Raw genomic sequence first — 15,182 nt, forward strand, 5'->3', positions numbered from 1 at the left:
AGAAAAGATAATGTTAAAACTTTTTTCTTTTCTTTGCCAAAGGCGAGTGTAGAGAAACCTTTGCACTGTAATTTAGTCCAGATTTCATCAGCCTTAGAGCACCAAAGCTCAGAACACCAAAATTTCCAAGTTCAGAGCACCAAAATTATAAACACTAAACTGAACTCAGAGAGGCAGTGCTCTGCATGAAGAGTTGTATTCGCCGAGTGCAGTCAGTGATGCTTCCAAAACAAAAAAGAAATAAAAAATAATAGCTAAGTTGAACACAGTTGTAACTATCTGAAAAGCACTATTTAATTAAAAAAAAAATTGAAGAAAGATAAAAAATTGACTGGATTTGAGTCAAATGCATGCATCGGTCTCAAATGTGGACATGATTTTTTTAGTGAGAAAATAAGATAGGCCAATGATTAAATGGTAAAACCCTATAGGAGAGGGATTATTACAAATACTAAGTTCAGCTACAGGTTACAGAATACTTGTTAAAGTCTGTTCTTGCACCAGAACTCCCATCTTGGAGGCCGACGTGGCATCTCTGTCTGGCATGACCAACCTTCAGTTCCATCCCTTGTTCCCAATCTTCTAAATTCAAACCTAGCTATTTTTTCCTCCTCCTTGTCACATGTGCAGCCAGTAGCCAGAGCACTATGAACACAGAAAAAAAATCTCTCCCTTTTTCTAATTTCAGTGTGGCAGCAACTCCATAATTCTGGAAGAATAACTGCAGAAGTCCTGCTAAGATCTGGCAGATAATCTAACACTTCTTCTACTAACATGGTATATAAACAGTCCTCTTAAGGTATGTTTGCCTTTAATAAAACTCCTAAAGGATTTAGTGTCAAAACACCAGAAATTCTGTACAGGTAAATTTCCACAAGCTTGTAACTTGAGTATGTTTTCAGAGGAAGTCTCTTAATACCACGCCAACTCTCCTGTAAAACAGCAAGCTTCCCCAGTACAAAGGACAGAATTCAGCTTCTCATTAAGAGACATTTATACAATTCTACATACATTTTTGTAGATATGTGTCTATTTTGAATGTATACCTATAGACACACGCATACATGTGTCCTTTTTTAATGATTTTAATACTTACCCATAACATGACACATATACACACTTAAAAAATACACACATTCAGGCAACGCTTAGAGAGCGCTCCTTGCAAGAACTTGTACACTGCACGTAGTCAGACCAGAAAGCATCTTGACAACAAAAAAACACTTTACCTTCCAAGAGCAGGCTGCTGTTTCCCAAGCTGACAAGTTAGTGATTAAAGCAACGGTTCCTGAGGCAAGAATGACTTGCACTTACAGTATAACACTTGGTTGAAAACACTACAACTGTGATATGCTTCTGTGAAGTGTGGATCTCGGTGCGGACCACAATGAGAACCACTAAGTTGAAAGATAAAAGTCCAATTCTGTCTCAGTTTCTTTTCAATGTAAAACCAAGAATATTTGAATAACTAACTTCTCATTCAGCATTCAGTGGAATATCTGTCTCCTATTTATTGCAAAAACTAAGACTGTGGTAACAGAAATTTTCCAATACTTACCATAATTGTAACAATCTTTTAGATAAGAGATATATATGCATACATGGAAGATATCTTAAAATCAAACAGATAAAATGCTTACCCCCAAAGCTGGCAATCTTTGTGTGCAACTGACAGCAACCTTCAGTTTCCAGTCTGTTTCTCCATCGAGCTGGTCAGTTCGAATGAAACACGAACCTTGAAGTTATAAAGACACATCAAACTATTTTTCTGATCTCAAAAATTCAGTCTGGGTTAAAAGAAATTTAGAAGAGTGAAAATAAAACAGTTTACAACCATTTTTAAATAAATATGCCACATATAAAAGGATTCATATTTTGGAATGTCTGTGTGCTTTCTTCCAGGAATGCTCCAGGTATCACATAATAGCACAATTTTTTGATAAAATTAACAATACGCTTGTTTATGAACAGGGGGTGGGGTGGGAATCCTTTTTTACAGGTTTCTTATTTTCTAAACAGGCTTCCAAATGTTATCAGCAAGATATACAACTTCATTGGCTGAAGTTGAAAGAGGTTTAATTTTTTTTTTCTTTTTAGAATTGTGTCACTTGTACAATTCCAACACAATAGAATAATGCACTGATGCCTGTGATTGTTGTCTCTTTGCTGGTATGACATTACAAAATTCTACTGCTTATAGTCTCCTGGCTTCTCTGAAAAAAAAAATTTTTTAAATAAATCCTTAGCATAGATACCATTCAAGACAACATGGGTCCCAATGTATTATGCTTAGAAGAAGTAATTTTGAATCTTCTGCAATTGTCAAGGATCCAAGCCTAAAGAAACCTGTCAACACATGCGCAGTACTTAAGATACAAGGGAAGCTCAAGATACAGACTGATACATACTGAAGAGAATCACTGTGCTTTACAGACAGAAAACTAGTTTTCAAGAAACAGGAAACTTAGAACAGTGCAGAAGTTGAGTCAAAAATAACTAGTTTGATGGTTAACATCAAGTCTGGACTATTACATAGGTTACTAACGTAAGATTCAAAAAAGACTGCACACGAACATTGCCAATCTATTAAAAACATACAATTAGGTACAATTTCCATCAAGTTTGAAGCCTATAAAAAAGGTGGAAAAGTTTTAGCAGTACTCATCACAATTACTACACTAAAGAAACCTTAAATATTTCTGAAGTAATAATTAAAACTTCCATTATGGTACAGCCTAACAACAGTATACACTCTTGTTACTGTGTGCTGTGGGTGTGAAAATAAAAGATTTTTCTCGTTATTTGTAAATTTTAAACAATGTGTATAGACATACATGCGTATACACTCATACTTCCTTCTATATTTCAACCAATCCAATACAAACTAACAAAGTAGTTTCATCACTAGCAGTGATACGGTAGCAATTAAACTGAAGGAAACACTGGCAAAGGAGTTTATCCAGCTTTGTCTTCTTACACAGACGTCCTAGAAGCTTTGACTCTAATAGGCAATACATCAAGAAAGGGTACCTACCAGTGAACACAAAATTAAGAGAGATTCTTTTATAGGACATGTGGACCCTGATGTAAGTAAAATCTAACAGAAGCCAATGTTTTATTCATCAAGGCCTGTAAATTAAGCAGTTCAATGAGCTAATGGCCTGAAAGGACATGCTTGAGAGAGAAGCCACCTGAAATTATATCTGATTAGAAGGTAGCATTTTTGCACAACGGTCTTGAAAGCAGCTTACAAGCCTTCATGTAACAGCTGTATTTATATTAAGTGCACAGTAAGTAAACAAGTCTTTAAATGTTAATATAAACAGCTCTCGGAACACATTATCACAACTAAATTTCACCCAAAGCTCAGAGCTGCAAGCTGCAAAGCCGTATCTGAAGTTCTTGAAAAGCTCATTTTAAAATCTTGACAGGATTCTGTATGGATTTTATTCTAAAAATAAAACATTACAAAGCACTTTTTGACGAGTCCAGTGACATACACTGCATTATAATTAAGGGTGAGGTACCTAGGAACACCTAGAAATACCACGGTTTCACCGCACTTTCTATCCATGGCATAGATGAGCCTACTTTCCATCACACTTTTCCTGTACAAGACATTTTGTGGTTCTCTTTACCCCTCCTGTCAATGGTTGCTCTCTTCCATCAATTTCATTTAGAATTATACTATAGATCAATGCAGTTCAAGACCAGTGTGGCTCCTGTGAATGGTTGACTGCACATATATTCATTTAATAGAGCTCACACTATGACATGTATTGGCCAGCTGCATTTCCTCTCCACTTCAGCAGTTAATTTCATCAATAACTTATCTCATAGCCTGTTTCACGTTTATCCAGAAAAGGGGACTGCTTTCTGCCAAGTCAGCTTTCAATAGTGATCACAACAGCAAAACTGAAACAATACAATCCTCTTCTCTACCTCAAATACTGCAGCAGATTTGACTCAAGTAATTTTAATTATACTATGAGATACTGATTTTAAACCTGGCTTAACTAAGCTATAATCATGGAAGATTAAACATGTAATTAGAAACAATGTATAAAAACGACTCTTCACCCCTACCAAGCCCTTGGACTTGTAAAACACTAAATATTCCCCACTGTGTATTGCACAGAAGTCACACGTACTTTACCTTTGGAAGGTATTTGTGTCAGCAGTACATAAAACTTCTAAAAATCAAAGTTTGCTGAAAAAACAGCTATTGTAACTGCTCCATTTTGAAATGCTTGGAAGCATTGCCTCCTCTCCCCCCAGTCACAAAATTATAAAAAAAAAAAGCCACATCCCCACCCCCCAAATGTAGAAAAACATTGTGTTGTGTACTTTAACAGAATGCGTTAGGTCAGTGTTAAAAACCTCTTACATTTCTAACCTGAATATGACTTGCCAGGAAAAAAACCATCTACACAAACATCAGGAATCACTATTCCCTCTGAATTCATTGATAACTCTTGAACCTGACAATTATTTCACAGCATACAAAGTATCAAAATTTTTTTTAAGTTCTGTGTTGTTTAAAGGAAAAGTCATGAAGTATTTTAAATATTTACCAAAGCACAGCTGTTTACAAAAAAAAAAAAAAAAGAAATTCCACACTGCACATAAATTTTCATAAGGCTACATATAAAGGAGAAAGAATAAAATTAAACTTCTTACTTTACACAGTGAGGGCACTCAGATACTCATTTCCCATAACAATACACAGTCATTCAAGATTAGTAGACAAAGTTGAACACTGTGAACATGTCTGACTTATTTCTGTCTTTATAGTGAAAATTTTGGAATGATCTGAATTAGAATTTAAGGGCTGATTTAAGGAAATTACACTGGCTTTAAAGACTTTAATCATTTATTGAAAGTGGTGCAAACTTCACATGAGCATATTTAAACTAATTTACAAGTATGTAATATTCATTTAGCCTAATCAGCTGAAGACAGGCATAAATCAATTTAGAGCATATCCATGCAATGTCCTGCCCAAGTGCAACTAAACTGATTTTTAAAACCATTTTAGTTGAAATCTGTTGAACTTGTATGCTTAGGGAAGTTGTAGGACTACAATTCCATTTTTTGTGTTTTAGCAAAAGCTCAACTATGAAGCCTGTCCAGAATTTGCCCTAAGTTGGCTTTTCTGAGGAAAAGTAGCACCTGCAATACAAAGGACGAAAACAATTTTAAGAACATGAAGTAACTATGTAACATTAAAATATAAGGATACATTGCTAAATATGCTTGTTTATGGTTATTTGAGATACTATGGATAAAAATCCCATCTTTTTTTAAGTGTTATTTTGTATGTTAATAGACTATTGAACAAAAATAACATTTATTTCAGTAGCTTTTATGGTGTTTCGAAATAGAGATACAAAAGCTCATTCTATGAAGGCACCAATTTAGGGCCATGATATGCTCGGCCTAAATTTGTCAAACAAAGGTACTGTGCTCAATTTCAGCGTAAGCAGGAAGAATCCTACTTACTCAGTGTGTGCTGGGATTAAGGCCTTATTGAGAACACACATGCAGGACATGTACATGTCTGATGCTTCTGGGAATGGTTTACACTTACATGGGCATCAGTGACCTCTTTTATGGGCCCACCTACCTCTAGAAATCCTGAAGAAAAAGGCCTTGAACAAAAATTTTCAAACTAAATACAGGTTTTGCTTGGAAAATGCTGGTCATATTTTAGCCTTAAACTAAAAAAAAAAACCCCAAACCAACAAAACAAACAAACCCCCCAAAATAACAACAAAAACCAAACACAACCCCCGCCCCCAAAAAACGAGGAGGGGGGGAGATAAAACACCCCTCCCAACCAGCAAGAAAAGCAGCTTAATGAAGTAAAACCCAATTATATCATAAGCTTTCTCTTAATTAATACTATGCATCATCATCAGATAGCCATATCTTTTATTTTTTATACTACCAAACTTGCTATTCATATTTTACGCATTAATTTCTTTATGTGTAGATATCTTTAATTTCCTGAAATTGTAGTAATGTAATGTACATAAACTTGTGCTACCACCAAGCACTTACATTTTATATACACGCTTTTGAGTATTAATTACAGTTTTTAATACAGGCTTCTGAAAACAAGTTATTACTTGGGATGTTACATGTTTTCTTAAATGTATTCTAGCTTATAGGGTTTTTAGAATAAGTCACTTGGAAGAGAAAAATTGTTGTGTATAAATTGAATTATTTATTCCTATTTTATTTCATTTGGAAATGATGTTTTTGATAAGCAGAAAGATGGATTATTTCTCCTTAAAAAAATTAGCTTACTATTCAGCCTGTTCACCAAGTAGTTTCTAAAGAAAGCGTAGTTAACACAAGAAAGCGTAGTTAACACAAGAAAGCCACAATAGCAGTATTGACATACTAAGAGCAATCTACTTTGCAGAAGAAAAATAATTTAAATTATTCTATATAAAATTGCATCACCTGATTTTCATGGAAGGCTATAATGAAGAAACAAACAAAATCATTTAGATGATCTGAATTATATCGAGATTTAATATTTGCAATAACTGTGGAAAGAAAACCTCAACTACCCTAGAGAAGGTGGTTTAGTTTGCTGCAGAAACAAAACTGTGTGTCATTCCTAGCATCTCCTGTATATCACCCACATTCCTGTGTATTACTTACGTTGTTCTTTCAGAGACATTTTAGGCAAAGGCTCTTTAGTAGGAGACTGCAAGAGAACTTTTCTTAGTAGCCTAACAGTGTTCTAAAATAATCAGACAGAAGGAGAACATCCTACCAGTTATAAAAGTATGGCCTTGTGTTCTTTGTTAGGCAATAATACTCTTGAATAATCCAAGACTGGATAATTGAATCCAAATACCTCAAGATATACACATCAACTACATGGAAATCCCCTGTAAATCACATTCTGAAAATGCCAAGGAAAAATTTAGGTAGTGGCACCATGAAAAGACAGAGCTTCCTCCCTGCTTCCTTCTTAATCACAAAGTCTACTGGTTTTGCTTTCACAAACAGAAGGTGGCAAATTATGCTAGTATTTAAAACACTTGCTTTCCAGGACTGGCCACGTTTCTTGACTAATAGCAACATGAGAAATTAAGATGGTTTTCTTGCCATAAGAAACTAATCTTTCCCACTTGGCCTCTATCCAGAACTTAATTTTCATTTCCCCATTCCCAGTTCCCAGCCTGGAACAAGGATCTGAGAAAGAAGCTGTAAGTCATCAGATGAGAAGAAAGAGAGAGGATTCTGAATTCAGAGGGGAAAAAAAAAAACAAAAAAAACCCAAACAAACCAAACTTAAGGAATAACTTACTCTGACTAGCATTTAAAAAATGACAAAGTGAATGACATGTCACTATAAAAAATACTTCCACTTTTCCGTCCTTTATTTTTTCTGCTCTTGCTTTGAGCAATCACTTACAACAGGTCTTGTCTTCAACTACACCTATTTAATCAGCATTTTACAAGTGAAATTATTTTGAAAAAGATTTCCATTTTTAGATTTCACAAGTACATTCAAATCCCTTCCACAGGGCCTTAACAGTCAACCCACACACAGTATTTGTTACAAATGTCAATATACACAGTAAAGAATGGTATATAGCCAGCCAATCAACACAGAAGTTCTGAAAACCGTATTTAACTTTCTCTTGGAGAACATTAAAGTTAACAGATTTCTGCTCTCAGATTTTTTGCCAAGTATCAGCAAGCTTAAAAAAAGAGACTTGCCAGTAAGCACTAAAGAGAACTTATAGGTATAATTCAAATATGCCATAGCACACATTTTAATGTTACACTGTGGTGAAGATGCATCAGAGAGAAGCAACTATAATTTAGTTGTATATAGCAGATATGCAGGAATATGCATATTTTACAAGCATATTAAAGATCAAGCGCCCCAGTCTTGGAAAGGTATTGTTTTGTCTGCATAACTGCAGGGTTGAATTCCACACTCCATTACAGATATATCATTGAAAAACAACCGTAGAGCGTGTGCACTTAAATTAGTCTTAAAAAAAATCGTAAAATTAAATTACATTTACTTTCTATAATATGTAACTGATAAGAATTCATGTCAGTTATTCTTAAACAGAAATAATGCTAAACCACCACTACACGTCTGGGTTCTTCTCAGTCAAATCTAAATAAATAAAATTATGTCTGCCTTCTCTCTCAAGAGCTATATCCAATGAATTTTTTACAAATGAGAACAACAGCTACAACTAATGCCTTTCAAGCCTCAGCAAAACTGAATTATTAAATCTGTCTGCCTATATCCCATTACAGCCTACTTATGAATACTTGATTTTATTTTGTATAATTGACAACAGTTGTCAGGAAAGGAAGGTTTTAACGGCAATCAAATTAAGATCAACTGGTATAAGTGTCACAGTGAAGAGCCTGCATCAAGTGTTGATGAATTAATTGATGGGTCACTGTGAAACAGGGCACGTGGAACTGTGGTGTCAAACAGCTATATATTGTCTAGTAATATTACCAGCCTTCCTGCCTGAAGTCAAAAGCATTGAAAGACATGGGTTAGTAGAATAAAACCAACAAAAGAAAAATGGACTTTGACTTCACATACCTAACACCAGATCATTTACGAACAACTTAATGTTTAAATCATTTATATTACTTAAGTGACTATGTGCATGAAAATTTTAAACTGATGACAAGATGAATAGCAGCACCAAGATGACATGTTGGAGTACAGTTTCATTTACCACTATAACAAGAAGCTTTCAATTATGATGGCTTCTAAAGAGTTTTTTTGCTCAAGACACCTGAAACATCCCAAACATTTAAGCTACAATGCCATCACGTAGGATGCAATTGAAAAATACAGTGGCATTTATATAAGGCTGATTAAATTAGTTTTAAAGCATTAATTTCTCTTAAGAGCATGAACGAACTGTGTGTACTTGAGATATTTGATCTGAATTAAGAAACCGATGAAGCAATTGATTAATTGGAATTTAAGCCATCAGTCACTGGATCCATCAACAGATTCATTTACATTCTAAACAATCAGCTGATGGTCTTATAGGATACTGTGTATTAATACACGGTCAATATGATACCCCCAAACTCATCACAGCTCCCTTATTGACAAGCACACAGATGCTTTTAATCCAAGCTTGATCACACTGCATCTTTTTTGAATTGCTATATTGATTCAGTACGCTTTAGGAATTTTTATCTCTATTTTTTATTAAAAACATTATGAAATTCTCATATATAGCAAACAAAGTTCCAAGTAAAACAAAAACAAACACGTGCATTCATATTCACATTCTCCAATTTTAACTTACTGATTTATATTATTTTGAGACATACAGAAGGATACTCAAAAGCATTAATTTATCTTTTCCATTTAATAGGATTTGATGCACCACTTTACTCCATTATTCTTCTGATATATACTAGTAATCTCTTTTTGGAGAAATCCAGTGATACGGAAAAAGGATAATGTGAATTATTTATGTCTTTAGTTTTAATGACTAAATCAAAAAGTCTGCCATACAGAATGCTTAGAACACTGAAAAAGTTCTCGCTTTTCAGATCAAAAAAAGGTAAAGGAGGCCAGAATACCACTTTATAATGGTATGAAAATCAGTACTGTACTTGGCAGATGTCAACTTTACCATTACATTTTATACAATCAACAGAACATTTTTCACTGATGTTACTCTGTGCATTTGCTTAGTCTGCTATTCTAGTTGTTTTTAACATTTAGAACTGGAATAACCTACGGTGATCTGTCCCACGAATGATCCAAACACATCACCTGATTAAAATCCAAGAATCTTGAGAGTATTTTCAGCCTTGCTCATTCATTTGTAAGCCAATTTCGCTCACATCATCAACATATTAGCCATATTTACTACATATGTTAGTATTAGAAGCATGTTTCTCAACAGGCAGTAGATGGTACACCTTCCTTCAAATGAATCAAAGATGAACATATTTTCCAGAAGTAATTGTAACACAGTAGGAGAAAAATCCCATCTAGTATAACCTACTACAGCAAGCTAATTTCACTGAGATTACAGACTACTTTGATACAAAATAGGCTGCACATCTGGATAGGTAAAAGGGATGAAACTGGACCTTTTGCAACCAGAAAGGTTAGAATCATAGAATGGTTTGGGTTGAAAGGGACCTTAAAGATCATCCAGTTCCAAGCCCCTGCCATGAGCAGGGACACCTTCCACTAGACCAGGTTGCTCCAAGCCCCATCCAACCTGGCCTTGAACACCGCCAGGGATGGGGCATCCACAGCCTCTCTGGGCAACCTGCTCCAGCGCCTCACTGCCCTCACAGGGAAGAACTTCTTCCTTCCATCTAAGCTAAATCTACCCTCTTTCAGTTTGAAGTCATTACCCCTTGTCCTATCACTACATGCCCTTGTAAAAAGTCCTTCTCCGGCTTTCTTGTCGGCCCCCTTCAGGTACTGGAAGGCTGCTATAACGTTACAGTCTTTTAACGCAATAGTGGCTCCACTTCAAACCATTTTAAGGCCCTACTAAACCAGGATAATTGTCTAACATGGGTACTATTCCATAAGTGCTATTCTATAAACACCATCCATTTTGATATCTTACCATTATTTGAATCATTATTCTGGTCTAAGTACTGAGTTCAGATGGCATTTTCCATTCATCTGACCTTAACACACAGTGCTCATTTGGCCCTCACAGGAAAACATTCTGGTTTATAATTGGAAAGTTGGTTCTTAATTAAAATGTATTATGAGAATTATTCTAAGTGCAAGTACTGCATGTTTGCTTAAAGACTCAACAGGATTCTTCTTACAATGTACAGTCAGATATGCAATACTTATATTATACAGGACAATCATTAAATTGCTGCCTATCATAACAGAAATGGAATCAGGACTTTTTAACTAACTTTCCTTCTTTTTGGGCTTAAATTTCAGTAGAAATATCAAAATCAGTTCAACCAATTTTCTGATCCTCATGCAAAGCACACATTAACATCGATGCCACAAGTAAAGGTTCAAAACATTCAAAGTATTTTAAGAATATTGACTGAACAGGCTCCATGATTTGAGAGCTCTGACAGCACAGCAGAATTCACTCTCCCCATTAACCTCCCTCATGCACTTACGTACTTCTAAAGACCAATAATACAAAAAAATACATATGCATATATACCTCAAAGAAGCATGCTTGTAGCTGACTTAAGGAGCATCTTCTCTCTTGATGAAAGCAGAGCTCATAAGCAAACAGAGAACGCTGAGAAAAGCACATGGCCAAATAAACCAGAATCCACTGAAAGCACGCTTAGTCTCAAAGATTTTAGCAGCAGCCACAGTAATCAACTTGAAGGACATACCATTAACTAAATTAGGACAAGCAGGAATCAAAGCCTTTGTATCTCATAAAGCTTAAACACAGAAAAGTACAAGTCAAAGGAGTTGACAAAGCCATCTGATTACAATAGGCATGTGAAAAAAAAAGAGGATAAATCTTTGGTTAAAAATTTAGCAGGGAAAAGTACATTCTCCTTTACCAGACAGGAGCCTGGGAAGAAACAACAAACCTAGCTGCAAAGATTTATCACTGGACTTCATTACAGCAAAAGACCAGAGGTTTTCTATTTTTTTTTCCAATTTCTTTTTACTTGACAGACAGAGGAAGGCTGTGTAAAGCTACATGGACACCTGCAATCAGAACTGTAACTGAAGAAATTAAATATTTGAGCTAAATTTCATTTACCTTTCACATGTACCAAGAGCAATGACAGCATGGCAAGATGGGCCATAACAATTTTATGGAGAACCCAGTGCCGCCTTCAACTGCGTACTCCTTACCAGGCAGGTTGCTCCGCGTTAGGTTTTCTACCACTGGAAAGAGAGCTGCTAGACTAAGGTAGTTCAAGTCTACACAAGCTTCCATTCCTACTCCAGCCAGCCATACACCTCAAGGCCCATATGAAAGTCAGAATCAGACTAACATGTGCAAGCCATCCTTTCCTTATGAGTACAACATTAAGATTGATTTGAGGATCATTTCTAAATTTTTAGTGAGACAACTTTAAAACTACTGCAAGATCACTCCTCATTAGACTGAATAATCAGAACTTTATAGGCCGTGCAGAAATTCCTTTTCATAATAAAGATGAGAACCACCAAGAGAGGTTTTCCAATCATTTCAAAGAATTACGAAGTTATTGTTAAAAACTTGCCTAGTAAAGCCTTCAGGTAAGAAAAGAAAAAAAACCCCACAATTAAAAAATATGTAACAGAAGAAAAAAGGTGACAGTATCTTTAAAAAACCATAACGCATGGCATCAATCTCATGAACAGATATTTTACAGGAAACATATTCTAAACTGCTTCTACGTGAGGAATTCTTGAACCTCACTTCTGCAAGAGTAATTTATCTTTTATTTTCAAAGCTTTTGACAACATATCCACAGTTATAAATATACATATAGTTTGTTTGCCTGATTTGCCCTGCCTCCGAGATCCACTTTGATGATTCTCACTTTCAGCTTTTCTAAGCTGTTGCCCCAAATTGGGGGAATTGTTTGGGATTTCAAGATATTCAGACTGCTACTCCAGCCAAGCCACCAAATGCCCTGAAATTCTGGGGAAATGCATTATCACTGGAGAGTGGGAACAGGCAAATTTTTGTCTTAACACAATACACAGCCTCCTTACAGATCAACTTTTCCAACTCTTACTAGTTTTTTGTTTGTTTTTTTTAATACTAAAAATAAATAGTAAAATATTTCTTTGTTACTGCTTATTTGCTGCAAATCTAATGAAACATGCATTGTGCTAGTCACCCAAGTATGCACAGAAAATAAAAGAAAATAATTAGGGAATAAAATATTTGATCATGTCTTCTAATAACATTTTACTGTGTAATTTTACATCAATAATATAGAGAGAGTAATACTACAAGGATCTTAATGCCTGATGAGACCTCCTCCTTCCACCACATAACACTCATACTATCTGACTATATCTTAAATAAGTAGCTGATCACATAGAACCAGTATTACTTAGTAGCTTGAAGTAGATACCAAAACATTTCAAGCCTGAGTTAAATCAAATGTTAAAAAAGGAATAGGAACTGAAGTATAGAAACAGATTAAAGTAGTTTGGACAGATTGTTGGCAGCTACTCATGCCCTGAAGATAAACTTTTATCTGGCCGTATGTGCAAAACTTAACTCTAGTCATTTATCATTCTCTATAGCAATAGATTTTCAAAGCATTTTAGTTCCCAGACAGGTAGGTTTTATAACACTTGTTTTCTAAACATAATAGAAAATTCCAGAATGTGTGACAAATGCAACTCATTCAGCCTTATTATTCTGCAGTAGTTGGTTTTATAAAGAGATAAAAAGTGACATCAGTTGCACAACTGAATTCCAGACTGACATTTTTTCCTCTGGTTTGATTTTCAAATATCTGAAGTTCCAGAACAGGCTGGGGCCCAGACAATTAAGTTGTTTGTAGAACACTTGCTCCTAACTGTCCAGAATAAATAGATACTACTTGCATCACCTTTATTATATTTTTACTTGCAGTGAGTTTAGGGTTTCATATTAAGTCACAAATGTTCTACTAATACTTGCATTTTCAGATCTACAAAACTAGACCTTTCAAACAAGTAAAACATACTTGCCAGCACAATGCTCTCTTTCTGTGGAGAAATGCTTCAGAATTCATTGTTTTCAAAATAACTCTTTTCTTTAATTAGTGGACTTTTTTGGAGAAGGTAGACTCTGGAGTAAGCGTTTACTAGTTTACTCAGAGCTCCTTCAAACAGCAAATCAAGCTATATGAATGATGACTTAGCCTGCACTTGCATTACATAGTTTATGCCAGTAAAATGGTAAAATTTAAAATAAAAAAAAGTCACATCTGAGACAGTTATATTGCTACAGAAATGAACTGCTACAAAGCCTCAAAAGAAAAATTATTTTCCTGTTTTATTCCCACATTTTTCTCATATTGTTGTTAACATAATTACAAGCGAAGAATCCTGAAAACATTTAACTACAAATTTTAATACAAATGAGATTGCTCTTTTTGTTACAATTCTGAAAAATATAAACATGTTTGCGACTAGTAATTTATGCCTGAGTAAATATACCATTTTTAAGGATTTTTGTAAGTGAAATTCAAGAAACTGATCTATGGAATGGGGAATGTCCAGAGGGACGTCGACAGGCTGGAGGAACAGGCTGACGAGAACCTCAAAGTTCAACAAGAAATGGTGCAAAGTCCTGCACCAGGCGAGGAACAACCCACCCCACCAGTATATGCTGGGGGCCACCCAGCTGGAAAGGAGCTTGGTAGAAAAGGACCTGGGGATCCTGGCAGACACCAGGTTGAACATGAGCCAGCAACGTGCCCTTGCAGCAGAGAAGGCTGCTGGGATCCTGGGCTGCGTTAGGCAACCTATTGCCAGCACGTTGAGGGAGATGATCCTTCCCCTCTGCTCAGCACTGCTGAGGTCACACCTGGAGTCCTGTGTCCAGTTCTGGGCTCCCCAATACAAGAGAGATATGGGCATACTGGAGAAGGTCCAACAGAGGGCCATGAAGGTGATGGACTGGAGCATCTCACATATGAGGAGCTGGGACTGCTCAGCCTGGAGAAGACAAGGCTCAGGGAGGATCCTATCGGTGTCTATAAATACCTGGAGGGAGGGTGCAAAGAGGATGGAGCCAGACTCTTTTCAGAGGTGCCAGTGACAGGACCAGAGGCAACGGGCACAAACTGGAACACAAGAGGTTCCCTCTGAACATGAGGAGACAAGAATTATTATTTTTTAACTGTGAGGATTACTGAGCACTGGCACAGCTTGCCCAGAGAGGCTGTGGAATTTCCCTCCTTGGAGATATTTGAAAGCCATCTGGACGTGATCTTGGGCAACCAGCTCTACGCAGCCCTGCTTGAGCAGCAGTGTTGGACCAGATGATATCTGGAGATCCCTTCTAACCACAACTACTCTGTGATTCTGAGATACCTATGTGACTACTTTAGATGGTAAGACCAAAACAATGTAATGCAGGCCTGAAAAATACCAGATGTAACAACTGTGCAACTAGCATTACCTTACAAGGAATTAAAGGTTTTTCACAATCAAAGGATTGTGAGGATTTGTAAATTATCTC

The 15,182-nt window shown here is 36.0% G+C and overlaps 1 protein-coding gene across 2 annotated transcripts in view; it reads right to left on the reverse strand.

Moving 5' to 3' along the window:
- Positions 1 to 15,182, reverse strand: part of ATP9B (ATPase, class II, type 9B) — a 152,294-nt gene that overhangs the window by 95,276 nt on the left and 41,836 nt on the right. For both annotated transcript variants that reach the window (XM_010577071.1, XM_010577063.1), the window contains exon 7: positions 1,641 to 1,735. In XM_010577071.1, the coding sequence (XP_010575373.1) occupies positions 1,641 to 1,735 (95 nt within the window). The remainder of the gene's footprint in view (positions 1 to 1,640; positions 1,736 to 15,182) is intronic.

This window comes from Haliaeetus leucocephalus, unplaced genomic scaffold (genome assembly GCF_000737465.1).
Source record: "Haliaeetus leucocephalus isolate CR32 unplaced genomic scaffold, Haliaeetus_leucocephalus-4.0 Scaffold41, whole genome shotgun sequence".
In the NCBI taxonomy this organism is placed as follows: Eukaryota; Metazoa; Chordata; class Aves; order Accipitriformes; family Accipitridae; genus Haliaeetus; species Haliaeetus leucocephalus.